Source organism: Tinamus guttatus, unplaced genomic scaffold, assembly GCF_059628265.1.
Source record: "Tinamus guttatus ecotype Peru unplaced genomic scaffold, ASM5962826v1 Tinamus_guttatus_pri_ptg000247l, whole genome shotgun sequence".
In the NCBI taxonomy this organism is placed as follows: Eukaryota; Metazoa; Chordata; class Aves; order Tinamiformes; family Tinamidae; genus Tinamus; species Tinamus guttatus.
The window spans coordinates 7,818,825-7,843,968 of NW_028288781.1; the positions used below are offsets into that span (position 1 = coordinate 7,818,825).

General features: G+C 70.1%; 5 protein-coding genes and 2 non-coding genes across 7 annotated transcripts in view; 4 read left to right on the forward strand and 3 right to left on the reverse strand.

Annotated features, from left to right (window-relative positions):
* The window catches only part of DCTN1 (dynactin subunit 1), a 34,882-nt gene extending 29,425 nt beyond the window's left edge, over window positions 1-5,457 (forward strand). The window contains exons 19-28 of the mRNA XM_088526499.1: window positions 109-270; window positions 377-508; window positions 1,027-1,155; window positions 1,407-1,549; window positions 2,133-2,299; window positions 3,968-4,101; window positions 4,268-4,490; window positions 4,651-4,727; window positions 4,811-4,900; window positions 5,320-5,457. Coding sequence (XP_088382625.1) covers window positions 109-270; window positions 377-508; window positions 1,027-1,155; window positions 1,407-1,549; window positions 2,133-2,299; window positions 3,968-4,101; window positions 4,268-4,490; window positions 4,651-4,727; window positions 4,811-4,900; window positions 5,320-5,457 — 1,395 coding nt within the window. The remainder of the gene's footprint in view (window positions 1-108; window positions 271-376; window positions 509-1,026; window positions 1,156-1,406; window positions 1,550-2,132; window positions 2,300-3,967; window positions 4,102-4,267; window positions 4,491-4,650; window positions 4,728-4,810; window positions 4,901-5,319) is intronic.
* Window positions 5,458-6,056: 599 nt separating this feature from the next.
* NOP56 (NOP56 ribonucleoprotein) lies at window positions 6,057-9,582 on the forward strand. The gene is given in 13 exon segments (XM_088526604.1): window positions 6,057-6,068; window positions 6,302-6,391; window positions 6,623-6,697; window positions 6,700-6,739; window positions 6,811-6,972; window positions 7,080-7,278; window positions 7,476-7,663; window positions 7,750-7,901; window positions 8,081-8,181; window positions 8,358-8,506; window positions 8,631-8,752; window positions 8,922-9,050; window positions 9,373-9,582. Coding segments are annotated over 13 exon segments (1,620 nt in total). The 5' UTR covers window positions 6,057-6,065.
* LOC148594423 (small nucleolar RNA SNORD56) lies at window positions 8,528-8,598 on the forward strand. The gene has a single exon (XR_015913506.1). It is a non-coding gene; the product is annotated as a small nucleolar RNA SNORD56 (small nucleolar RNA).
* On the forward strand, window positions 8,783-8,852 carry LOC148594424 (small nucleolar RNA SNORD57). The gene has a single exon (XR_015913505.1). It is a non-coding gene; the product is annotated as a small nucleolar RNA SNORD57 (small nucleolar RNA).
* A 1,567-nt stretch (window positions 9,583-11,149) lies between the features above and the next one.
* On the reverse strand, window positions 11,150-16,601 carry LOC148594425 (isocitrate dehydrogenase [NAD] subunit beta, mitochondrial-like). The gene is made up of 12 exons (XM_088526500.1): window positions 16,566-16,601; window positions 16,108-16,188; window positions 14,590-14,688; window positions 14,179-14,299; window positions 13,741-13,801; window positions 13,265-13,397; window positions 12,747-12,880; window positions 12,335-12,437; window positions 11,808-11,954; window positions 11,649-11,743; window positions 11,511-11,571; window positions 11,150-11,247 (listed from the first exon to the last, which is right to left on the reverse strand). The coding sequence occupies exons 1-12, from the start codon at window positions 16,599-16,601 to the stop codon at window positions 11,158-11,160; spliced, it is 1,161 nt and encodes a 386-aa protein (XP_088382626.1). The 3' UTR covers window positions 11,150-11,157.
* Window positions 16,602-16,947: 346 nt separating this feature from the next.
* VPS16 (VPS16 core subunit of CORVET and HOPS complexes) lies at window positions 16,948-23,356 on the reverse strand. Its single transcript, XM_088526607.1, has 24 exons — window positions 23,297-23,356; window positions 23,092-23,180; window positions 22,916-23,013; window positions 22,348-22,476; window positions 22,102-22,246; window positions 21,921-22,036; window positions 21,674-21,796; window positions 21,196-21,251; window positions 20,962-21,051; window positions 20,656-20,750; window positions 20,304-20,380; window positions 19,938-20,069; window positions 19,711-19,838; window positions 19,326-19,361; window positions 19,137-19,245; window positions 18,935-19,069; window positions 18,738-18,846; window positions 18,552-18,649; window positions 18,348-18,452; window positions 17,953-18,030; window positions 17,702-17,871; window positions 17,377-17,473; window positions 17,203-17,306; window positions 16,948-17,092 (listed from the first exon to the last, which is right to left on the reverse strand). The coding sequence occupies exons 1-24, from the start codon at window positions 23,347-23,349 to the stop codon at window positions 16,948-16,950; spliced, it is 2,517 nt and encodes an 838-aa protein (XP_088382733.1). The 5' UTR covers window positions 23,350-23,356.
* A 972-nt stretch (window positions 23,357-24,328) lies between these two features.
* NAT8 (N-acetyltransferase 8 (putative)) lies at window positions 24,329-25,037 on the reverse strand. Its single transcript, XM_088526501.1, has one exon. The coding sequence runs from the start codon at window positions 25,034-25,036 to the stop codon at window positions 24,329-24,331; it is 708 nt and encodes a 235-aa protein (XP_088382627.1). The 5' UTR covers window position 25,037.
* Between the last annotated feature and the right edge of the window lie 107 nt (window positions 25,038-25,144).

Here is a 25,144-nt window from a genome sequence, read left to right on the forward strand (position 1 = left end):
AGCCGCCCGCAGTGCCTGCGAGGCAGCAGGGCAGCAGCTCCATGGCCTCTGCGGGCGTTCCCGGCCGGCTCTGCCTTTCCCAACGGGCCCGTGTGTGCTCGCCCGCAGGTGTCGGACACGCTGCTGGACTGCCGCAAGCACCTCACGTGGGTGGTGGCCGTGCTGCAGGAGGTGGCGGCCGCCGGCGCCCAGCTGATCGCGCCTCTGGCGGAGAACGAGGGCCTGCAGGCTGCCAGGCTGGAGGACCTGGCCTTCAAGGCCAGCGAGCAGGTGAGGCCGCGGGGCCGCGCCGGGGCCGCTGCGGGCCGGGGCGCCGCGGGGCTGCGGCTCTGCGCCCGGCTGCGGGCGCCCGCCAGCGCCTCCCTGCCCTTTGCAGATCTACGGCGCCCAGGGCATCAACCCGTACGAGTGCCTGCGCCAGTCCTGCAGCATCCTCATTGCCACCATGAACAAGATGGCCACGGCCATGCAGGAGGGCGAATATGATGCTGACAGGCCCCAGACCAAGGTAGGTTGTGGCTACGGCAGGAGTTTCGGGCAGAGCCGGAGCATCTGAATTGTCACCCCTCAGTCCCGCAGATCTTTGCTGAGAGGGGCTGCTCTCTGCGTGGCCCCGCGGCCTGCGGGTTCCCCCTGGGCAGGCAGCTGCCGATAGCCTTGATGAAGACACAGGAGCAAGGGAGTCCCCGGCGAATAGGTGTGAGGGGTGACCGCAGAGCTGGGGCACTGGGCATGGTGCCCACGTGGGCCTGGAGGCCGGGAGGAGGGCACAGCCGAGGGGCTGCCCGAGGGCCTGGATCGGGCTGGGCTGCCCGCTTGTCCTGGCAGAGCTCTGGGGCGCTGGCCCTGCCCGCACCCTCAGGCCATGTCTGCTGGCAGGGCTGTGGTTCAGGGAGGTGCCAGAGATGCCCGCGGGCTACAGGGAGGCAGGGAATGGGCCCCCAGTTGCTGAGTGACCCGTTGTGCTGCTTCTGGGGTTCTCCGTGCAATACCAACCGTGTCCTGTCCCCGTGGTGTCCGTGGCAGCCCACGCCACCCGCCGACCTGCGCGCAGCAGCTCTTCGGGCAGAGATCACCGATGCCGAGGGGCTGGGGCTGAAGCTGGAGGACAGGGAGACGGTGATCAAAGAGCTGAAGAAATCCCTCAAGATCAAGGTAAGCTGTTGTGTCTGCAGCTGAGCTCCACCACGGCTGCCCAGTCCGGGTGCTCCAGCCCCGGAGCAGACGGTTTGCAGTCCCGATCGGCAATCCTGGAGACATTGCTGCCGTGTGGCCCCGTGACTCCCTGCTCGGGGCTGTCCCTGTGTCCCGTGCTGTTCTGGGGCAGCGAGGTGGGCGTTGGGTGCGTGAGGCTTCCCGCAGCGCCCCAGCCCCTGCAGCGTGCGGCTCTCCTGCTGCTGCTGCAGGGCGAGGAGCTCAGCGAAGCAAACGTGCGGCTCAGCCTCCTGGAGAAGAAGCTGGACAGCGCATCCAAGGATGCAGATGACCGAGTGGAAAAGATACAGACAAAGCTGGATGAGACCCAGACACTGCTCAAAAAGAAGGAGAAGTGAGTGTGAGCGGGGGGCTGCAAACCGGGCTGGCTATGGAGAGGCCCTGCTGCAGAGCAGCCCGCCTGCCCTGGCTGGGCGGTCTGGAAGCCTTTCGGGTTAGCGGAGGATGAGCAGAGGAACCAGCGCCCGCTGACCGTGGGAGCAGGAGTCCCGGGAGAGGCCCCGCTCCCATGCTCTTTGGGGAAGGTTTATTCCCTTTGCATGTTTTCCCACTTTGCTGCGAGGGTCTCTCGCCACGGGCGGCCCATGGCAGAGGAAGGCGGCTGACACACAGGGAGTGCAACCCTGCAGGGTGGAGGGAGGCAGGATTGTGTGGTAGACGGAAAGCTGGGCTCTGTAGGGAAGCTGAGGAGGTGCTGGGCTCAGCACTGATAAATGCTTCCTCTGTGCGTGATACTGCAACGCGCAGCAGGAACTGCTGCGGCTCCTAACTCTCTTGCTTGTGCTTGAAGCTTTTCGAGGTGGTGCCTGGTGGCAGCAGGGTGTACCTGGGCTAGGAGATCTCAATCCTGAGCTGCCTGTCTCCTTCCTCGGGAGGAACAGCTCCGGTCAGACCTGTGGCTCTGTTCCCTCCCACAGGGAGTTTGAGGAGACCATGGATGCTCTGCAGGCAGATATCGACCAGCTGGAGTCGGAGAAAGTGGAGCTGAAGCAGCGCTTGAACAACCAGTCCAAGAGAACCATCGAGGGGCTGCGCGGCGCCCCGGCCTCCGGAGTTGCCTCCATCGTGTCTGGCATCGCGGGAGGTGCGTAGCCAGTGCCCAAAGCACCGTGTGTTTCAGCAACTCGTAGGGCACTGCAGGCTGCAAAGGGAGTGTGGGGCAGGAGCCAGGTGCTCCCTGGGGAGTAGCAGTGCTGTGTCCACATGGGGGGACCCCGCGAGGCGGCATGGGGCCTGCTGCAGTGGGGCCCTTCCGCCCAGCCTGGCCTTCCTGCCGAGAGCCAGAGTACCCGAGGGGCCGGGCACTGCTGGGCCTGTAGGTCCCTGCAGCGCCCAGCAGTTCCCCCCTGTGCAGACGGACAGGGTCACCCCTCGGTGCCGCCGTCAGGGGGCCCTGCAGCTTGTCCCTTGGTGCCGCATCTCGGGTCCCCTGGGGCTGCCAAGTGCTGGTGCCACCAGCCCCGATCTCCCGCGGGGCTGCGGTGCAGACACTGCATCCTTGCTGCCCGCTGGGATGGCCCTGCCGCTGTGCTCGGCACCTCCCTCCTCTCCCGCGTCGCTCCGGGACACGGATGAGCCGCGTCCCTCCTGGCTGGCTCCAGGAATGGGAGATGTGAGCTCTGCCCTGCTCCTGCCGCAGCAGCAGGAGCGGGTGCTGGCTGACAGGGAGGTCCCTGTGTGCCATGCCCAGGCCCTGCCTGTGGGCCTCTGCTGGGAGCAGGACGCTGTAACCGTGGGCTCTGTCCTTCGGGACTGCGGCAGAGGCTGCGGAGCACCCTGGTGCAGATTCCTTGTCCTTCTGGTTCAGCGGGAGCCCGCTCCGCACAAAGTGGGTGGTGATTCCTGCCCTGGGGCTGCTCCGGGTGCTCGGGGAGCACCACGAGGGCCCACTCTGCTTCCCGGAGGTGGCAGTTCCCGCCCACAGGGAGCCCTGGCCTCCACCCGAGCTCCTGCTCTGGAGCCTGGAGCCCGTGGCTGGCGCCAGGCTGCTGGCAAGCCCCTGCTTGCAGCGGGAGCCGGGGATGGGACTGCGCTGGGTGCGAGTCGCAGGGAGCGGAGCAGAGCCCAGGGCGCCCGGACGGCGGGCACGGAGCTGTCCCTGGCTGCGCCGGGGCTCAGGGGCTGTTTCGGGAGGCTCCGAGTGGGAGTCCTGGAGTGGGGGCAGAGCCTGGGCAGCTGGGGCTAGTGCTGCCCTGCGTGCGGGTGCCCGGCAGAGCCCGCGGTGCCACGGAGCCCGCAGGCGGGTGCTGGAGAGGAGGCAGCACAGAGGGGCTCCTCCAGCCTCGGCTCCCGCTTTAACTCTGCTTCTCCTTGTCTCTCCTGTGCCTCGCGCCCCACAGAGGACCCACAGCGAGGTACAGTACTGCATGGGCATGCGAGCGCTCCACCGCCGCCCCAGCAGTGCATGCGGGCAGGGACCGGGGCCCGGGCACCCCCTGCACCGGCTGGGTCAGGCCTGGGGCGCTGGGGCTGCGCTGGCGCCGTCCGCAGAGCCCGGGGCAGAGCAGAGAGCATGAACGTGCTGTGATGGCCACGGTGCCGCGTGCGGAGCGGCTCCTTGCGGCCGCCTGGCACCCGCCGAGCAATCCCGGCTCCGCGGGGAGCAGGAAAGCGGGAGCTGGGCACGGCTGCGGGATGCTGCTGGCGCGGGCGGCCCGGGTGCTGCATGTGGTGCTGCCCACGCGCTGCCCGTCGCGCCCCGTGCTGCGGTGCAGCGCCCGTCCCGCGCAGCCTCACGCCGCCCTCGTTGCAGGTGTGGGCCCCGCACAGGCGCCCGGGGGCGGCTCGGGGCCCGTGCAGGTGAAGGACTCGCCGCTGCTGCTGCAGCAGATCGATGCCATGCGCCTCTCCATCAAGCACCTCAAGAACGAGAACAACCGGCTCAAGGTGAGGTCAGGGGGGTCCTGGTCGTGTTGGTGTGGAGCGTCCTGCCCCTTCTTTCTTCTCTGGTTTGAGCTGGAGACCTCCTTCCCTCTGCCCTTGGGCCCTTTCTGTGCTCACACTCCTCCCGCCTGAAGAGGCTGCCCCTAACTGCTCGTCCCGCTGCTCGCAGGGAGCGCAGATGAAGATGGAGCTGGCAGGGCTGGCGCCCCTGCACGTGCCCAAGCTCTCGCTGCCCAAGGACAGACAGGGCGACGAGGCGGCCTCGGGCAGCCTCTACCGCAAGACCAGCCAGCTGCTGGAGACCCTCTACCAGCTGAGCGCCAACGCCAGGGTCGTGGACATCACCCGCAGGAAGGCGGGTAGGGCCCACGCCGCGCGCGGGGGGACGTGGGGCACGAGCGGGCGGCCCCGTGCCCTCCCTCCCCACTCCCCGGGGGCAGCTCTGGGGCCGGGGCGGCGCTGGCCGGGGGTGGCAGCGGGTGCTGGGGGGCCCTGGGGGTCCGGCCGGCGCTGGTGGCATCGTGGCGCGGTCCCTCACGCGCGTGTCTGCAGCGGGGAGCCCGGCGGCGCGGCTGCTGGAGCAGACGGCGCGGCTGAAGGTGCTCAGCGACAGCATCGACCGGCTGCGGGTAAGGCGCCGTGCCGCGGGGGCGCCGCCGGGCGCGCGGGGACAGCGGCGCTGCAGGGGACAACGCGGCCCTGTGCCCCGCAGGACGAGGTGATGAAGGAGACGGTTCTGCAGCACCCGGGTGCCAACGTCCCCACCGACTTTGCCACCTTCCCCTCCTCCTCCTTCCTCAAGGTAAGGGCCGGGGATGGGGGGGCTGCGAGGCGGGGGGACAGTGGCACAGGGAGGGTGGTGGCATGGGGGGGACATGCCAGGAGGAGGATGGTGGCAGGGGTGGATGGTGGTGCAGGACTCAGGGGGACGGTGGCACTGGGGGGATGGCAGCACGGGGGGGTGGTGGCATGAGGAGGGGACGGTGGTGCAGGGCACAGGAGGATGGTGGCACGGGGGGATGGTGATGGGGGGGACACGCCATGGGGAGGATGGCAGCACGGGGTGGGGGACGGTGGCACAGGGGGATGGTGGTATGGGACAGGGACGGTGGCACGGGGAGATGGTGGCACGAGGGGATGGCGGCACGGGGGGATGTTGGTACGGGGGGGCACAGCGGCACGGGGCACACGCCGCGGCCTGAGCGCGCGGCGCTGGCGCAGGCCCGCGGGGAGCAGCAGGCGGATTCGGTCTACGTGGGCAAGGTGACGTTCCCGTGCGCGCCCGGGCGCGGGCAGCTGCACCGGCTGGTGCTGAGCGCGGAGCAGCTGCTGGCGCTGCACAGCCACCTCCTCCCGTGAGCACCGGCCGGCCGGGCCGCCCCGGCCCGGGACACCCCCCCGCCCCCACCGCGCCCCCGCGCTGCCGCCCCCGCGGCCTCCGCACCGAGCACTCTATTAATAAAGCTGCGCTGTGCCCTGCACCCGCCTCTGCTGCGCCGGGGCACCGGAGAGCGCGGGGGACACGGGAGGGGATTGTGGGCAGCGGAGAGCGCGGGGGCACCGCAGAGGATCTGGTGCACCGGGGCTCCCGTGAGCGCGCGGGGCACGAGATGGGCTCGGGGGCACCGGGGCTCCCGTGAGCGCGGGGGGCGGCGGGGGCTGCGCCGGGCGGCCCCGGCCCCGGTCCCCGGGGGCCACGTGCGGCGGCGCGAAACCAGCCGTCGAATCGCGTGGCGCGGGGGGCGGGCGGGGCGCGCGCTCATTGGCCGGCGGCAGCAGGGGGCGGGCGCGCGCGGCCCTCCCCGCGCCGCACTGGCGGAGGCGGGGGTGAGGGGTGGGGCTCCGCGTCGCCGCGCGCTCATTGGCCGCGCTGTCGCTGCCCGCGGTGATTGGCGGCAGGCCGCCGGAGGGGCGGGTTTCCGGCGGGGCGCGCGCAGTTCCGGCGGCGGCGGCGGCAGCGCGGCAGGATGGTGAGCGCGGGGGGGCGGGAGGAATCCGCCGCCATCGGGGCGGGCGGGGCCGGGAGCGGGACGGGGACGGGGACGGGGACGGGGACGTGGAAGGGGATGGGGTCGGGGATGGGGCGGCGGCGGTGGTGGCGGCGGCGGGAGGGCGGGTGGGCGGGCGGCGGTGCGGGCCGCGGCGCGCAGGCGGCGGGCCCGTCCCGGCGCGGGGCGGGACGATAACGGCGGCGGCGGCGCAGGTGCTGCTGCACGCGCTGTTCGAGCACGCGGCCGGGTACGCGCTGTTCGCCGTGCGCGAGGTGGAGGAGATCGGGCTGCTGCTGCCGCAGGTGAGCGCGGGCGGCGCGGGGGGTCCCGGTGGGCCCGGGCCGGCAGCGGCGGGGGGAGACCGGGGGGCCCCGGGACCGGGGTGGGGCGGGTGGGCCCGGGCCAGGCGGGGGGAGGGGGGGGGGGCAGCGGGGGACACCGGGATCGGAGCCCGGGGAGGGGGCGCCCGTAGCCCCGGGGCGGCGCAGCGGACGCGGAGCGCCGGCGCTGCCCGTCCTCCCCGCGCGCCGCAGGTGGAGCAGAGCGTGCTGTCCGCGGGCAAGTTCCAGGCGCTGGTGAAGCTCGTGGCCTTCGCGCCCTTCCGCTCGGGGCGCAGAGCGCGCTCGACAACATGAACGCCGTGTCCGAGGGTGAGCGCTGCCGCCGGGGCGGGCGGGCGGGCGGCCCCGGGCCCCGCCGCGCCGCTCACGCCCCCGCGCAGGGCTGCTGCACGAGGACCTGCGGCTGCTGCTCGACACCCACCTGCCGGCCAAGCGCAAGAAGGCGCTGCTGGGCGTCGCTGACGCCAAGCTGGGCGCCGCCATCCTCGAGGAGCTGGGCTGCCCCTGCCAGAGCGGCGGCGTCGTGGCCGAGATCCTGCGCGGTGAGCGCCGGGACGGGGGGGACGCGGCCCCGTGCTGAGCACCGGGATGGGGGGCGGGACGCGGCCGCACGGTGTCCCCGCGCTCACCGCACCGCCCTCGTGCGCAGGGATCCGCCTGCACTTCCACACGCTCGTCAAGGGGCTCACGGCGCAGTCGGCCTCCAAGGCGCAGCTGGGCCTCGGCCACAGCTACTCGCGCGCCAAGGTGAAGTTCAACGTGAACCGCGTGGACAACATGATCATCCAGTCCATCAGCCTGCTGGACCAGCTCGACAAGGACATCAACACCTTCTCCATGCGTGTGCGGTGAGCGCGGCGCGGGCGCGCGGCGCGGTTGGAGCCTCCCCCGCTTACCGCAGGCGGCACCGCCACCACGGCCGCCTGCACAGAACGGGGAGGCAGAGCGGGGCCGCGGAACACCCCGGCCGGGACGCGGTGCCCGCGCCGGACTGTGAGCGGGGCAACAGCGCGGGGCGGGCGCGCTGACCGCCCGGCCCCCGCAGCGAGTGGTACGGCTACCACTTCCCCGAGCTCATCAAGATCGTGGGCGAGAACGCCACGTACTGCCGCCTCGCCAAGTTCATCGGCAACCGCAAGGAGCTGAGCGAGGAGAGCCTCGAGGGGCTGGAGGAGATCGTCATGGACAGCGCCAAGGCGCAGGCCATCCTGGAGGCCTCGCGCTCTTCCATGGGTGAGTGGGGGCAGCCCGGGGGGACGGGAGCCGCGTCCGCCTGGGGAGGGCCCTGGGCCAGCGGCACCGACGCGGCTCCCTGGCAGGCATGGACATCTCGCCTATCGACCTCATCAACATTGAGAGCTTCTCGAGCCGCGTCATCTCGCTCTCCGAGTACCGCAAGGGCCTGCAGGAGTATCTGCGCTCCAAGATGAGCCAGGTGGCCCCCAGCCTCTCGGCGCTCATCGGCGAAGTGGTGAGTGGCGGGGCTGGCCGCGCGGGCCGCGGACGTGATGACGAGTGAATCTGTCAATCCCCTGAGTGCTGTGCTGACACCTCACCGCTGATCCGTGGCCCGCGGCGCTGCCGGCCCGACCCGATGCCCCCCTGCTCCCGGGATGGCGGCAGCGCCCCCAACCCGCTCCCTGCTCACAGGTGGGCGCCCGTCTCATCTCGCACGCTGGCAGCCTCACCAACCTGGCCAAGTACCCGGCGTCAACGGTGCAGATCCTGGGGGCTGAGAAGGCCCTGTTCAGGTACCGCTGCGGGGTGCTCGCGGTGATGGCAGCTCCCCGGGCTGCCGCCTGTGACGCGCTGGTCCCGGCCGTGGGTGATCAGGCGGCCCCGGGCTCTGAGCGGCCCCCGCAGGTTGGCGGCGCGGGGGGTGCGGGGCGCCCGGGGCCACTGCCGACGCGTGCGGGGCCGCTTGCAGGGCGCTGAAGACGCGCGGCAACACGCCCAAGTACGGCCTCATCTTCCACTCCACGTTCATCGGGCGCGCGGCCGCCAAGAACAAGGGCCGCATCTCGCGCTACCTGGCCAACAAGTGCACCATCGCCTCGCGCATCGACTGCTTCTCAGGTGGGCGCCGCGCGCCGGGCTCCGCCGTGATGGCAACATTTTTCGTCAGCAGCATTTCACTGCGTGAATGGTGACAGCTGTGCTCTGAGCGGAGCCATGCGCTGAGCCCCTCGCCTCTCTGCAGAGGTGCCCACCAGCGTGTTTGGGGACAAGCTGCGCGAGCAGGTGGAGGAGCGCCTGGCCTTCTACGAGACCGGAGAGCCGCCGCGCAAGAACCTGGATGTCATGAAGGAGGCCGTGGTGGAGGTGAGGGCCGGGGGTGGCACGGGGCCCCCTCGGACATGATGCAAAACTGCCATCCTGACCCATTGCTGGAGGCAAAAAACTGATTTAATGAGGCTGATCCGAGGGGGGGGCCCGGGGCCGCGTGGGGCTGGGCACTGTGGCGCTCACCGCAGCACTCTGCACCTGCCAGGCCCGTGAGGCAGTGGCCGAGGTCCGGAAGAAGCAGGAGAAGAAAGAGAAGAAGAGGAAGAAGCGGGAGAAGCGGCGGCTGGAGGCGCTGGCCGCAGCCGCTGAGGACATGGAGAACTCGGTGCTGGAGGTGAGGGCAGGGGATGCTCGGGGATGTCACCTGGCCCAGCTGGGATGACCGCAGTGCTGGGGCTGTTCCTGCCTTTGGCAGGACTTTGCTGGCTGCTCCTGGGGCTCCTTCCCAGCCTGACCCAGTTGGACCCTAAGGGCCACCCCCCCCAGCTCTGCTTCTGGGCCCTGCATCTTGTCAGTGTCCCTGTCCGTGACAAGGACCACAGGCCCTGCCCGTCCCATGGGCACAGCGTAAAGCCTCCCCCTCTGCTGCGGCTACAGGCTGCTCCCATGTGCCACAAACTTGGCTGCAGCTCCCACTGACTCCCCTTTTTCTGCAGGAAAATGAGACAGAGCCCAAAAAGAAGAAGAAAAAGAAGCAGGAGCCGGAGCTGGAGGAAGCCTCTGAGCCTGAGGAGAATGGCCTGGAGGAGGAGGAGGAGGAAGAGGAGGAGCCACTGCCCAAGAAGAAAAGGAAACAGGGAGCAGAGACTATGCAGGCAGATAAGAAGAAGAAAAAGAAAAAGGCGGTGAAGGAGGTGGAGGACTAGGGCCTGGGGCTGACCTAGCCGTGTGGCACCTGCTTGGCCTCGCTCAGCCCCGCGCTCCCTGGGCCAGCCGCGGGTCCTGCCGGGGGTTAAGGGGCTGCCCCGTTACCCCGTTCTGCTCCTGTGGGGCTGCGCGAGGCCTGGGCTCCTGCGGCCCCGCTGCCGTGCTGCATCCCAGAGCCCGGGGAGGGGGCCTGGGGCTGGCTTTGCTGCAGCCCCTGCAGAGCCCAGCTTGGGCCTGGCTTGGGGCGAAGGTCCCAGTGCGGGGTGGCTGAACCTCAATAAAGGTGGAGGCTCCTCTTGCTGCTCTGGTCAGGGTGGTGCTGGAGGGGCCTGGGGCAGGGGCGGTGCATTGGGTCCCGGCCCTGGGAGTGCAGGGAGCTGCCTCCTGCCCCCCATGCTGCCCCGGGGAGGGGACAGCAGAGGCGGCCGCAGCCCCCTGGCCGCCCAGGCGCACCCACCCCCCAGGCAGTGCAGCGGAGGCCCCGGTGCTGCAGCGGCTGCTTTATTGGCGCAGGGAGCAGCAGGTGCTGGGGGGGCTCATGAGTCCAGCGCGTTGATGACTGCCTGCGTGAAGTCCAGCGAGGTGGCGTAGCCGCCCATGTCGGCCGTGCGCACCTGCAACGAGAGCGGCGTCAGGGCAGCAGCACCCGCTGCGGGCGAGGAGCGGCCGGGGCTGGCCCCCAGCTGCCACCAGCGAGAAGGGGGCTGCGAGGGTCGGGCAGAGCCGCCACCTCCTGCCCCGGGGTGGCCCCATGTCCCCAACAAGAACCGTCCCCCCAGCTCGCGCTGCAAGGAGCTGTTGGAGCTGCCCGGCCCCCTGCGCCTGCTGCTGCACGCAGGGTTGGCAGGAGCGGCCAGCGCCGCTGCGTCCCCCAGAACTGCAGTGTCACCTAATGCTGCTGCATCGTCTGCAGCCTGCATGGGGAGTTGGCAGTGGTGCTGCTGCTGTTGTGGGGTGCAAAGCCTGGCCCAGTCTTGAGCCAGAGCTGAGCCTGGGGCTGCCCCAACCCTCCCTGGGTGCTGCGGGACAGAGGCGCCTGCAGGAGCCCCCGAATGAGGCTGGGGCCGGGGCGCTGTTGGACCCTTTATTTGTATACATGGCTACAAAGCAGCTCAATAAATAACGGCCCTGGCTGGTCCCGAGGCGGCAGCACCTGGTGCCGCAGGGCAGGTGCCCCCCAGTGTGCCTGGCCACACGCGCTGCCCTGTGGCTGCAGAGCCCCCGGGGCTGCGGGGGCCGTGGTGCCAGCCCCGGGGATGCCCCTGCCCCATGCACAGCCTGGGACCCCCCAGAGTCGCCTGGGCTGGTGCCCTGTCCTGCTCCGGGGGTGGAAATTCCCATGTGGAATCGCACCAGCTCCTGGAGCAGACGCTCTGTCCCAGCAAGCGCTCATGGTGCTGCAGCGGCCGTGGGCAGGGACAGGGGCAGCCCCGCGCGCGCCCAGCAGGGCTCTGGCCACCCCAAGGGGACGGTGCTGGCCACGCTGGGAGCCCCGGGCCGGGGCCAGCCGCGCTCCCATGGTGGCTACACAAGGGCCGGGTGTGGGCTGTGCTGGGGCACCCGGGCACGGGCTCCTAGGCACCATAGTGGGGGTGCAGGTTGTCAATCACAGACTTGATGAAGTCGGACGTGGTGCAGTAACCGCCCAAGTCGCGCGTCCGAACCTAAAAATCCAACACAGGGAAGGGGGGAACAGGGGAGGGATGTGGTCGTGAGGAGCGAATGGCTGCAGGGAGGGTGAGGGGAGTGGTGCCCAGGCGGGCGCCCTGCAAGGAGCCATGGGCTGCGACGGGGCCAGCGCCGCTCAGGGCAGGACCAGACACGGCAGCACCACGAGCACAGCGGGCCCCAGCGCGCCCTGCTCGCACAGGCCGGCAGGGAGAGCAGGGAGCTGCTTCCCCCCCACGCGCTCCTGCCCCGTACTCACTTTGCCGACCTTGATCACCTTCTTCACCGCGTCCGCAATCAGATTGGAGTGAAATTCGAGGCTGCGGGAGGCGGGGAGCGGCTGAGCGCCCGGTGCGCGCGCCCGGCCCCGCGCAGCCCCTGCGCGCGCGGCACCTACTTGAGGTGGCGCAGCATGTTGGCGGCCGAGAGCAGCATGGCGGTGGGGTTGGCGATGTTCCTGCCCACGGCCTGGGCGAAGGGGTGCCGGGCGCCCTGCGGAGCGGGCACGGTGAGCGCGGCGGCGCGCGGCCCCCCGCCCGGCCCGCGCGGTCCTCACCATCTCGAACACGGCGTACTCGGCGCTGTAGCTCTCGCCGGGCACCACGCCGGCGCCGCCCACCAGCCCGGCCGCCAGGTTGTCGATGATGTTGCCGTAGAGGTTGGGCATGACCAGCACGTCGAACTGGTAGGGGTTCTGCACCAGCTGTGTGTGGGGACGGCCGTGAGGTCTGGCCCGGCCCGGCCCACACACGCAGCCTGGAAACGTCCCCATGTGGCCCTCGAGGGACAGGGGGAGCCCCATGGCAAAGGGCAGCGCAGCCACCGACAAGTGACTGCCCTGGCAGAGCTTTAGCATCTCGCCCAGGCAGCCTTAAACAGCCGCGACAGCCTGCACCGCTGCAGCAGGGCAGGGAGGCCAGTGGCCTCCCACGTGGGCAAGGAGCCAACCTCAGCACAGGGATGAGCAACCAGAACCTGGGATCCCTCAGCTGTGGTGTTAGACTCTCCTTTATCCCCTCTCCCAAAGGGCTCATCGCCAGAGGGAATGGTGCATGGGGTAAGGCAGGAAAAGCGGCTCCTCACCTGCATGCAGCAGTTGTCAATGATCATGGTGTCAAACTTGATCTTGGGGTAGAGCTCGGCCACCTCTTCGCAGCACTGCAGGAACAGCCCGTCGCCCAGCTTCCTGCAGATGGGCCACACGTCAACAGGGCTGCGCCCAGGGCGGCAGCAGAACCAGCACAGAACCAAGCAATCCCACAGCCCCGCACGCCCCCGAGCCCGGGCTCAACGCGGCCATGAGGGAGCCGCTTCCAGCCCCACGGGCACACCAGAGAGGAGCCCCAAACAGGGAAACCTGCCAGCCCCTCGGCAATCAAAGTGCTGCTGCTCTATCAGAGGCTGCAGGAGCAGTGAGGGCTGAGCCGTGGGGGCCGCTGCGTGTCCCAGCACAGGGAGCCGCTGCTGCCCGCCGGGCCGCGTGGGTGGCACTCACATGATGTTGGCTTTGTGCACGGCCGTCACCTTGGAGCGCCCCTTCTTGGTGGCGTAGTCGAAGGCAAACTTGGCGATGCGCTGCGACTTGGCCCGCGTGATGATCTTGAGGCACTCGATGACCCCCTTGGCGCTCTGGAGGGACGGGCAGTGTGAGCACCCGCAGCACAGGAGCCCCCTGCACTGCGTCACCCCACGCCGCCCGCAGCCTCCACACCGGGACATCGTCCCTTGGGGCTCCCTCACACCTGGGCCCCACGTGCCCTGTGCTGGCGTCACCTGGAGCAGCCCCTCGCGTCCGCCCAGGGCTCTGAGTGCGACCCACTCACGTAAGGACCCACCCCATCCTGTGCCCTGTCACCTGCTGCTGGGTACCACCCCCCCCCCACCAAATCCTGTGCCCGTCCCTGTCACCCGCTGCTGGTGACGCTGCTGCAGCCCCTTCCCAGCCCGCTGGCCAGGCTGCCCCGGGAAGCTCCCGACGCTGGCAGGCCGCCCCGTCCCTCGGCCGCTGCTCACCTCGTGCTCCAGGGAGCTGTACTCGCCCTCCGTCTGCTCTCGGATGATCACGAGGTCCAGGTTGTTGTGGCGCGTTTTGTAGCCCGGCAGGCTCTTCACGTGCACCACGTTGGCAAACAGGTCCAGCTTGCGCCTGCAAAGGCAGCACAGGCCGAATGCTGGGGCAGATGTTCCTCCCTGCAGGCGCTGGGAGAACCCCAGGGCCAGGCTGCAGGTCTCCACCTCAGGGAACGTTTCCCCATCCCTACCTGCTCCCTCCGGGATCAGGAGCCAAGCGCTGCCTCCCAGAGGTCATCCCTGTCCCTCTGCCATCCACCCACACCCCCTCCCGGGTCTCCAGGATCCCAAGGAAAGCTCACAGTCCATCCCAGTCACCAGGGGCACATTCTGTTTTTCCCCCAAACTTTTCCTTCCTGTTAACCCCTGGTTTTCCACGGCTGGGGCCGGAGCCCCGGCTCCGCTCGGCGCCAGCTCACCTGAGCCGCATGTCGTAGGACGCCAGCTCCCCCTTGTACTCCATGGGCGTGTGGATCTTGCCTGTGGGGACACAGGAGGGCAGCGGGAAGGGGCCTGCACCCTGCACAGCCCGCACGGGGGCTGCCAGACCCCCAGCATGGGGACTGAGTGCCCACCACAGGGCACCCAGGGGGCCCTTGGCTTCCCTGGGACATTCACTATAGGATCTGGAATCAAAAACCAACTTAGAATAACTTTATCTTCAACAGGCCAAGTTACCAGGTAGTGCTGGTTTGTTTCTCAGCTTAAAGAGCCCGTGTTTCCTTCTGCGGGACCTAGGGCACAAAAGCTGTTGTGCTCTGACAGCATCTAAGGGGGTTTGGGCAAGGGCAACATCCTTCGCGCAGAGGGAGGCCCGGCCCTGCTGCAGGGGGGCTCGTGCCACGCCAGCTCCTCACCTATGAGGGCCACCTTGCTCTCCTTCATGGAGTCAACCACCTGGTCGAGCTTCTCCTCGGACGCCGTGTTCTGCACCTCGCTCAGGTGGTGCTCGTCGAAGAGCACGGGCACGCTGGCGGCCTGCGGGACGCGGGCGCTGAGCGCGGGGCCGCGGCCCCCACGGAGCCCTGCGCCGCCCCGCCGCGTCCCCGCCGAGAGGGGAGCACCGAGGCCCGACGGGAGGAGCCGGGAGCTCGGGGCGCTGCTCCCCGCCTCCCCTCGCTGGGTGACGGCGTGTTCCCTGCTCCGTCACAGCAGCACCGCGCTCCCTCGGCGTGATCCCAGCGCCAGCTGCGTTGCTGACGGGGCAAGCGGCGCCCGCGCGCGTCCCCAAGCAGCCCCGCGTTGCGCGCCCGCCGCGGCGCCGGTACCTTGAACACCTCCTTGACGGCGTGCATGAGCTCGGGGCCCACGCCGTCCCCGGGCAGCATCGTCACCTGGAACGTGCCCTCGGGCCGGGCATTGTCCGACTGCAGGGAAAGGCGACGGGTGAGACGCCGGCCGCGCGCGGGCCCGGATGCGCCCACACGCCGCATTCCCGCCGGTGACAGCCCGCAGGCAGCACGACGGACATGGAAGCGGCCACGGGCACGGCGTTCCCGCTGCGCCGACACGGAGCGCCAAGCCGGGGCTCTCCCGTCCCGCGGCCGCTCTGCCGTGGGTATCCCCCCATCCAGAGCAGCTGCAGCGGTGCCTGCAGTGACAGCGTCGCCCTCTGCGCGGCACAAACCGCCGCAGTGACACCCTGTGGCTCCCTGTGTGACACCTCAACCTCCGCCTGCAAGGACAGCCCTACAACTCTGTGCTACCCATTACCACCACATTCTCTGCACGGAGAGTTGAAGTCCTAGGCAAATCATTCCCAAAGGCGACGCTCCGGACGCTCTCCTGGCGACGCACTCCAGCCAGCACTGACCCTCGTCTGCCTCCCGCCCTCCTCAGCGCGCTGCTATTTTTACACAGTCCAACCAATGCCCTTCTCTAGCCAGCAATTCCTGTGCAGAACTGGCCTGCAGACATCAGGTTTCACAGAGCCTCACAAGGCGCCCGCAGCGAGAGACGAGAACCTCTCTTAGCAGCCCAATTGTGCAATAAAATGACCAGACAAAAGCAATGCCACATGGCTCAGAAAATACACGTGCATCAGTGATCTGAAGCGTAGGCGAGCGGCAAAACGCTGAGAAATGAAAAAGTAATTGTAAGAAGGAAGGCTAAATAAACTTTGATTTTGATTTTGAATATTCTGGAGAATAAAACCATGGAATTAGGTTGCAGGGCAAGTGCATCCCTGCAGATGGACTCCTGCAGGACACAGGGCCAGAGGAACACAACCTCCAAGCTGAACCCTGCCTTTGAGTGTCCTAAACGGCAGCTTAAGTGACCCTCAACGGCATGAGGGACCCGAGCACGCCGTGTCCCTCTAACAGGGACAAACACCCCGTTAGGCCAGGAGGAGGCACCCAGGGGCTCCTCCTGTTCTCAGCATGGCTCCAGGGACAGCAGCACCTCCTCTCTCCACTGCGGCTCTTATTTCCTGCTCAGGGAGCCTAGAACAGCCCGTCCCTGCTCGGCTCCTTCTCACTTTCACCTTATTCAACCTCTGGTAATTACTACACACTATGACCTTGGGCTAACGGGGGTAACAAGTGTATTAAGGCTGAGACTGAGCGGTGAGGAGGGATCGGAGCCCCAAAGCAGTTCTTCCCCCGGTTCTTCCCCCCGGAGAGGGCAGACGGAGGTGCTCTCCGTGCCCGCTCGCCCCGGACGTTCACGGGTTACCGGGTTCTCCCGCAGCACCGGGGCAGCCCCGACCTGCCGCCCGCTGCGGGGTCCTGGCCGTGGGGCGCGGAGAGGCGGCCCCGGGGAGCACGGAGCCCCCCGCCACTCACCTTGGCCCGTGGGACCTGCTGGAGGGCGGCCGAGGTGCCCAGGCCCCGCCACGCGCCGAGGCCCTGCGCCCGCAGGAGAGCCTGTGGGGACAGGGAGCACGGTGGGACGGGGCTGCGGGACACGGGGCTGCGGGACACGGGGCTGCGGGGACACGGGGTGGACGAGGGGATGGGGCTTCGGGGTGCTCCCCGCCCGGGGTGACACGAGGACCCCCCAACCCCTCCCGCCCTAACCGGGCCCCCAGGACCCCGTTCCCCCCCAGCCCCGACTCCCCCCGCTCCTCGCACCCCGGGCAGCCCCGGCCGCAGTGACACCCCCAACCCCTCACACCCCCGGGCACGGAGTGACCCCCCGCGCCGCCAGCCCGGACCCCCCTGCGCGGCCCCCAACACCCCCCGCACGGGCCCTTCACCCCGATCCCGGCCTGTCCCCCCATCCCGGCCTGTCCCCCGCTCACCTTGGCGGCCGCGCGCCCCGCACCCAGCGCCGCCATCCCGCAGTCCCACAATGCCCCGCGCCTGCGGCAGCGCGCGGGGGGGGGGGGGGCCGTTAGGGCAGGGGGCGGTGCTTCGCGCGGGCCCCGCCCCGGGCCCGTTGGCTCCGCCCCGCGCGGTGGCGCCCCCAGCGGGCGGGGGCAGCGCAGCGCCCCGGGAGCCTCCCGCGAGCCCCGGGGAGCCAGCAGGCCACAGGGCCGGTGCGGGTGCAGCACGGGCGCCCCCGTGGTGCAGCCCTGTCCCCCGTTGCCCAGACATAGTGCCCCCCAGCGAGACAGAGCAGGGAGAAGAGCTCTGCGCTTTATTGGGGGGTGAGGGGGGAGCCCGGCAGCGGGAGCCGCCGCGTCACTTCTTGGCGAGCTGGGCGCGCGCGCGGCTCAGCCGCTCGAGCAGGGCGCTGTCGGCGCCCGCCCCGCACCGCGCCAGCACCAGGCTCATCTCGCTCTCGCTCTTGTGCTCGATGGCGGCGTCGGCCGCCTGCTCCAGATCCCTGGGAAAGGGAACACCAGCGTGACCCCGCAGAGCCCGCACGGGAGCCGGGCAGCGCGGGGCGCCTGCCCCACGGAGCGGCCGCAGCAGCGGCGCCGCGGCCCCACGCACCCCACGAGCAGGAGGGCCTTGACGCGCTGCTCGGGCGCCACGCGTGCCGCGTACTTCTTGGCCTCGTAGCGGTTGTGGTGCTTCACGGAGATCTCCACGAAGGGCTGTGGGCGGCAGGCTCAGCCCTGGCCCCGCGGTGGCCGGGGTGGCTCTGGCACCGGCAGGGCCCCTTACCAGGTATCCGATAGGCGACTTCTTGCTCTTGGAGAACTTCTCCATCTCCTCCCAGTCCCCGCGGGTGGCCAGGGCGCTCAGCTTCAGCCACCAGTACCTGGGAACACAGTGCGAGCCAAGGAGCTCGGTGTGGAGCACCAGGGGAGGAAGGCTCTGCGCCTCCTCCTTCCGCAGGCCAGCGAAGCCCCTGCAGCCCCGGGGAGGCCGGCTGGGGACTGGCTTGTGCCCCGGCTGCAGCCTGAGGGTGCAGGGAGCTGCTGCTGGCCCGGGACAGCCCCAGCCCTGCCCGCGCCGGGGGCGAGCGCCGGGCCCCCCTGGCACCCACCGCTTGTCAGGGATCTTGAAGTCGCGGTAGAGCTGCTCGGCGCGTTTGTGGTGCCCGTCCAGGATGAGGGTGGAGACGGTGTCGTGCAGCGAGAGGTCGACGTAGGGCTTGTCCAAGTCCTCCTGGAGGTGTCGCTGCAGCCGCAGCAGCTTCACCTGCTCCTCGGTGGCCTGCGGAGCCACGCGCCGGCGTGAAAGGGCTCTGGCCCAGCCCCATGGAGCAGGGGGTCCCCACGGTCCCACCACGCTCACCTTGGCAGCAAACTCGTTCTTGGCTTTGTAGTAGGCGTCCTGCGCGTTCTGCAGAGCCCCCACCCTGCCCTCGATGCGCTGGGGACAGACAGCATCGCTACGTCAGCCACCCCCCTGCCGGATGCAGGGGACAGGACAGGCAGGCCGGGTGACAATGGCACTGAACAGGGAGCCCAGGGAGTTCCCCAAGCAAGGAGAGGGAACCCCCCGGTTGGTGGCTGGTGCTTTTGAGCTGCATGGGCAGAGGCAGACCCAGCCACGCGGCACAGAGCTACCGCCCACCCAGCCCTGCTCGCACAGCACACGGCGCAGGGACATGGCCAGCGTGCGCGGCCCCGCGCGCCACACGGCCCCGCCAAGCAGGCAGCTGGCTGGAGCAGAGCACCCCGGCAGACCTTCTCGGCGTAGCTGGCGTGCACGTGGAAGTTGCCGAGCTCCTGGTGATTATCGTCCTGGTTGTACAGGTCCTTCAGCGTCTCCCGCTCCTGGTGCTTGCAGAACTGGGGGGCAATGGGCAGAGTCAGGGAACAGGGGGCGGGGAGCTGCCTCGGTGACATTGTGTCCGCCTGGCCGAGAGCCGCAGCGCCAGGGTCACCCACCTGGCGGTAGAGGCTCAGGGCCACCGGCTGGTTCTGCAGCGTCATGAAGAAGGTGCCGCGATTCAGCTCGTTCTTCAGGTGGAGCACAACCGTGTAGACTGGGGCACGCGGGGACGGCCCTGAGCACCAAGACCCTTCCCTCCAGCGCAGCGGCTCGGGGAGAGGGGCCCGAGGCTGCTCCCTTACCCAGGTCGGTGTCCCCGCTCTCGATGGCTTTGCTCAGGGCCAGCTTGCTCCGCTTCATCTTCAGCAGCAGCGGGACCTGCTCCCCGGAGCGCGGCTCGTACTCCAGCAGCTGCAGCCGGCAGAGAGGCCGTGGGTGCCCATCGTGCCACCACCGGGGCCACCGCGCCGCCCTGCCCGGCACCCCCAGCCCCGAGGACCTTGATGGCCAGCTCCGTCCTGCCGCAGTCATACGCCCGGGCAGCGATCTCGGAGTAGGAGATGCCCGGGGTGTCCCCCAGCTTCTGGTTGATGGCGTGAGCCACCTCCTCATCCGACTTGTCCTTCTGCTGCACCTGGGGGGGAGCAGGGAGGTCTCGGCAGGGCCTGGCTGCGCCCGTGTGTGCGCGAGCGCCGCGGTACCTTGTAGCAGGCCCAGTGCGCCAGGATGCGGCTCACGCCCTGGATCTCCGGCAGCCGCAGGTACTCGCAGATGCGGATGGCCAGCGGGTAGAGGCGCCGCAGCACCAGCCTGCGGGAGCGCGCGCAGCAGCGTGAGCCGCGGCGCAGACACTGCGGCGCAGCCGGACGCGCGGCCCGCGGGGCGCTCACCTGTCCAGGAGCACCTCCATGGTGAGACGCTTGTATCTGCGCGCACCGTCAAGGGACACCTGGGAGCCTGCGGAGCCCTGCAACCCGCCTGGCGCAGCTCCGTGCGCAGGGCGGCACGGATCGTCCCTGCGGGCTCGCGAGCACGGATGCGGGCAGGGAGGCGGCAAACCTGCCGGCGGCAGGGCCAGGCCAGGCCTGGCAGGGTGCGAGGAGTGCGAGCGTCCCAGCTAAGAGCCCTGCTCCGGGCTGCTGCTGGAGCCAGTGCATCCCCACCCTGCATCCCGCCACCATCCCTGCGGGTGCCGAGCCCGAACCCCGGCCGGGAGCTGCCCCGGCCCCGGCGGGCCGCGCGCCCTCCCCGCGGCCTCGCGCCTGCACAGGATACTGCGTGAAGGTGAGCGGGAGGCCGATCTGGTAGTCGCGGATAGCGTTGAGCACCCGCAGGTCCTGGCACATGCGCACGAAGCTCTCCGGGGGGTACTTGTCGAGGAAGCACTTGCCGAAGGAGGCGGCCTGCGGGAGAGACGGAGTCACGGCCGCTGCACGAGCGGCGGGAGGGGAGGGCAATGCTGCCACCACAGCCCAAGCCCTCCCGCCACCAACACTGCTCACCCTGAGCAGTGACTTCTGCGTCTCTGGCTCGTGCTCGTAGCCGGCGGCCTCGATGCACTGGCTCACGGCCTCTGGCAGCAGCTTCTGCTCCTTGATCTCCCGCAGGTACTCGTCCGCCTTCTGGCTCTCCTTCTGCAGGAGCGGGGCCAGGGCAGAGCTCAGTGCCGGGGAGCTGACGTCTGGCAGGACCAGCCCAGGCTGATGAGCCCCAATCCGGGCAGCCCTGGCACCAGATCCCACGTCCAGACCCGATGGCGGCAGCGAGCACCAAGCCGGGCTGCCCCGAACAGCTCCCCCGGGCTTTGCCCACCGCGGCACTGCGGGGCAGGGACGCACGGCCGGCGCAGGGCATGCAGCGGGTCCTACCTCGTACTCCTTCTGCGCCTCCAGCAGCAGAGCCCCTGGCGCCATGGAGGCAATCCTGAAGATCTCCTGGCTGGCCTCTGGGGACAAGGAAGGGAGCGTGGGGTGAGAGGCTGCCCCAGGCACCCGCTCTCGTGTCATCCCTCCCACGGCTCTGTGACCGCAGGGGCGAGCTGGGCCCCGCACCAGGGCTGCAGGGTAAGAGCAGGGCCAGCCCGGAGCTGGGGACACCCGGGGCAAGGGGCAGCCGATGGCCACGCTCGGCCCCTGCAACTGCAGCCCCTGTGGCCCTGCCCTGCTGCCACCCTCCCGCCGTCCCCCAGGGCAGGACGCCCCGGCCCCGCGGACGTCTCACCTGGGACCTCGTGCAGGAACTCGTGGGAGCTGCGGGACAGGATGCGGACCCCGTCCAGCTCCGGCACCAGGTAGGAGTCCTCGTCCAGAACAAACCTGTGCTCCCACTAAGGACTCGTGGACGAAGGCGGCTCCCGGCAGCAGCCCCGCTCTGCCTGGGCCTGGCTGCAGCCGCAGCTCCTGGCATGCCACGCTGCGCTCCCGGCCCCACTTCCCAACACCCAGGATCAGCCCTCAGAGGGAAGGGAATCCCACAGCCCCTGGGCTGGCCTCGGGAATGACACCGTCCCTGCTTCACCAAGGATACTGGATGCACTCGGTGGAGCTGCCCGCCACCACGAGCAGGCGGTCCCAGGCCAGCACCACGGCGCGCTGCCGGCTGCGCGGCCGCGTGCACCTGCGGGAGCCCGGCTCGTGAGAGGGTCGCGCTCGTGCCCGGAGGCTCCCGGGCAGCCCGGAGCCACGCGGGGGCACAGGGTGCTCCACCAGCCGGCAAAGGCGCAAGGGCCCATGGCCACGGGGCAGCCCACAGGGCACTCACCAAACCATCTGCCGCGGCGGGGATCGGATGCTGCTGGTGAATTCACAGAGCTTCTCCTGGAGCAGGAGAGAGCGGAGCTAGAGGGACAGGAGCCGAGTGCTTGGCAGCAGCGCCCGGCCTTGCCAGCCACCTCGGAGTGGGAAAAGCACCTTCCTCCCTGCTGCCCCACGGGCCTCGGGAGCACAGGGCAGTCTGCGTCCCCGTGAAACCGGTGCAGCGATCGAGGCTCTGGGAGAGTGATTTGGTTCAGAGAGCCAAAGGGGACCGAGGCACCACCAGCACGGACCAGGCAACCACGGGCGAGCCTGGGCACGCTGGGGCTGACAAGGCCCACAGGTGCATAGGGAGCACTTTGCTATTAGTTTCTTAGCGGTTTGCTACAGCCACTACCATCCTCGGTCCCGATTCCACGCGGAGCCCCCAGCCCCGGGAGGAGGCTCCGCGCCGCACGTTCCCGCCCCGACGGCGCGGTGCTCACCTTGAGCGTGGCCAGCCCCATCCACACGTAGCCGCTGTCGGTGAGGAGCGCCAGGCAGCGGCCGTTGAAGGACACGGCCATGCGCACGTAGGCGCCCGCGCCGGGGCTCATGCCAGGGGGAGTCTGGGGCGGGAAGGAGGGGACGGTCGCGGCAGGGGGAACGCAGAGGGCTGGCGGCGGGTGCGAAGCTGCAGCCCACGGCCAAGCCGGCCCGTGGGGCCCCATGCGCACAGGAGGCGGCACTCACCACCGCGGAGCAGGACGTGTGGTCCAGCAGGAAGAGGTCCTGGCCGGCCGCCAGCAGCACCGCGGTGACCCTGTCCTGGCAGAGCACGGCCCAGCAGGAGGGCGGCTGGTGCAGACCTGCGGGGTGCGCGCCGTGAGGGCCGGGCGCGCGGGCGGGCGAGCGCGCGGCCCGCGGGGCCCACCTGGCACCTCGGGCAGGCGCCGCAGCTTGAGCTCCTCGATGTTGGCGGCGAGCGAGAAGCGGTGCGCGCCCGTGAGGATGGCCACGCCGCTGCCGTACTCCGTGTGGAAGACCTGCGCCTCCAGCACGTGGTTCTGCAGCACCTCCTGCGCCGCGCGGGCAGAGCTGAGCCCGGCGCCCTGCGCTGCCGAGGCGCCGCTCCGGGCCGGCAGCGGCAACCGCGGCCCCCGCGCGCGGCCCCACTCACGTTGCCCATGCTGAAGTGGCGCTTGAACTCGCAGAAGAGGCTGTAGACGAGCACGGTGCCGTCCTCCTGGATGCAGAGCAGCTCCTCGCTGGCCGTCCAGCCCAGCTGCACCAGCTGGCCGCTCTTCCACTGCGCGACACGGGCCTGAGCCGGGCGGCCCGGCCCCCACGGCCCGACACCGGCATGGGGGGCTGGAGACCACCCTGGCACCCCCAGCTCTCTGTGTCCCTCCTCCGCGCGCGGTGCTGCTGCTCCCACCGCGTCCCGGCGCCAGGGCCGCCCTGTCCCCACGGCTGCTGCTGCGAGCGGCTCCGCAGGGCGCAGGGACGCGGGGGACGCGGCAGCGCCATGCGGCCCTGCCCGGGAGCTGCCAAGGGCACGGTAGGCGCGCGGGGAGGCAGAGCGAGCTCCTCGCAGGACGCCTGGGCCCCGCGCGCTGCACTGCGCGGGCTCCTCCCCAGCCCCACACGAGCGGGGACTCGGCAGCTCCGCTTGGCCCGGGAGGCAGCCGGGACCACCGTGGGCTCCCAGCCCCTCGTCCCCCAGCGCGGCTGGCGCCGACACTCACCGGGATGGCGGCCAGGAGCAGCCCCGAGGCCGAGTAGATCTCGAGGCGCGGGCGGGCGCCCGGGGAGCGCTCCGTGCGGGCGCCGTTCCTGAGCAGCGCTGCGGGCAGCCCGGGAGTTGGCGGCCGGGGCGCCACGGGACGGGCACCGCGCGGGGGGCAGCCCGCGCCTCTCCTACCTATGGGCCCCCCGTACGGGGCGGCCGCCACGAGGCACTCGCGCAGCTCCTCCTTGACGCCCCACTCCATGGCGTAGAGCTCGAAGCGCCTGCGGGCAGCAGCTGTGGCACCGGGACCCCAAACGGCCCCGGTGTCCCCAGCCCCACAGCGGCACCGGGACCCCAACCGGCCCCGGCCCCACAGCGGATCCGCGCCGGCCCTCACCGATAGAAGGCCTCCTCGCCCAGCGGGTTCCAGTTGGCCGTGTAGCAGTCCATGGCGGCGGCCCCGTCCGCCCGGCCCGGCCCGGCCCGGCCCGGCTCGGCTCGCTCCGCTCCGGTACCGGGCTCGGCGCCTCCCCGCCGCCCGCGCCGCGCTTCCGCCCGGCTCTTCTGCGCTTCCGCCCGGCCTGTCGCCCGCTTCCGCCCGCTCCCGCCGCTGCAGCCGCCATGTGCAGTGAGGGCAGGGCGGGCGGCAACCCCGGCCCGGGTGCGGGACGGTCCCTCGGGAGGGGACCCGCGGCGGGGAGGGCAGCGCCACGGGGACACGCACGCAGCGACACGCAGCCTTGCACGCGCATGTGCTTGCAAGAGCACAGCAGTGTGCACACACATGCACCAACATGCAGCTTTGCACATGTGTTTTTGCACAAGCGCAGCAGCCTGCACACACGTGCAATCAAACACAACTTTGCACACGCATGTGCTTGCGTGGGCACACCAGTGTGCACGTGCACTCAATCACGTGCAGCCCTGCACATGCCTATTTGCACAAGCACAGCAACCTGCTCAGGCACAGCCTTGCACACGTGTGTGTGAGCGCAGCACTGTGCACACGCACACAGAGGATTGCACACACATGTGCGCGTGTGCACAGCAGCCTGCAGGGGCACACACACAAACACAGCCTCACACACCCGCATGCACACCCGCAGCAGCAGCACACCCAGCGGCACACACACGTGTGCACACGTGTGCATACACCCATGTTTGCACCCACGTGTGTGCACACACATGCAGCACGCCCAGACCCACAATCACATGCAGACCTGCACACATGCGCACGCATGCACATAATGAACACTGCATGCCCTGGCGTGCACAGGCACCAAGGAGCACACGCGCGCGGCCCACGAAGCTGCCTTTATTCTACAGCGAGAAAGCCGGCGGTGGCAGGAGTGTCCTGGTGCTATGGTGGGGGTCCTGGTGACACGGTGGGGGTCACAGTGGCATGGTGGGGCTCAGCGCAGCAGCAGTGTCACGGCGCCGGGGCGTCGCGGCGGCGCAGCGGCAGTGTGGGTGCCGCTGGCGGGGCCGGCGGCAGCTCGCAGCGGTAGTGCAGGATCTGGAAGCGCAGCAGGCGGGCCAGCAGCGAGGGGCTGGTGGCCCCGTCGCGGCGGAAGCCCAGCCCCTCGTAGAGGCGCTGCGCAGACTCCTGCACCACGGAGGTGCTGAGCACCACGGCGCGGTGGCCGCGCGCGCGCGCCAGCGCGAACACCTGCTGTGCCAGCGCGCGGGCCACGCCGCGGCCGCGCTGCTCGCGCGCCACTGACATGCGCTTCAGCTCCAGCGCCGCCAGCTCCGGTGCCGGCACAGCCGCCACCATGCCCACCACGGCGCCGCCAGCCTCCGCCACCCAGAAGCCGGCATCGGGCGAGCGCAGGTAGGTGCCAGGGATGTCGCGCAGGTCGCTGGCCAGCGCGTCCTGCACGTAGGCTGTGGCGAGAGAGCGGGCCAGCAGCCCCACGACCAGCAGGACCAGCGCGACGGCGGCCAGTGTGGGTGCCCAGGCGCCCGTCACCGCCCGTACCACCGCCACCAGCAGCAGGAGCGCCAGCTGCGCCCGCCACCAGCTCAGCAGGTGCCGGTAGACGGCCGGCACATGCTCCAGGATGCCGCGTGCAAACATGTCCCGCACTGTCTTGAAGTCGCCATCCTGGTACTGACGGATGAGGAACTGCGCCATGGCCCTGACCCCTGTGGCACGGCATGGGTTAGGTGCTGCACAGACGGCGTCTGGCACGTCCCACTGCCGTCCCACCAGCACCACTGCCATCCTAACTGCTCTGCCTGC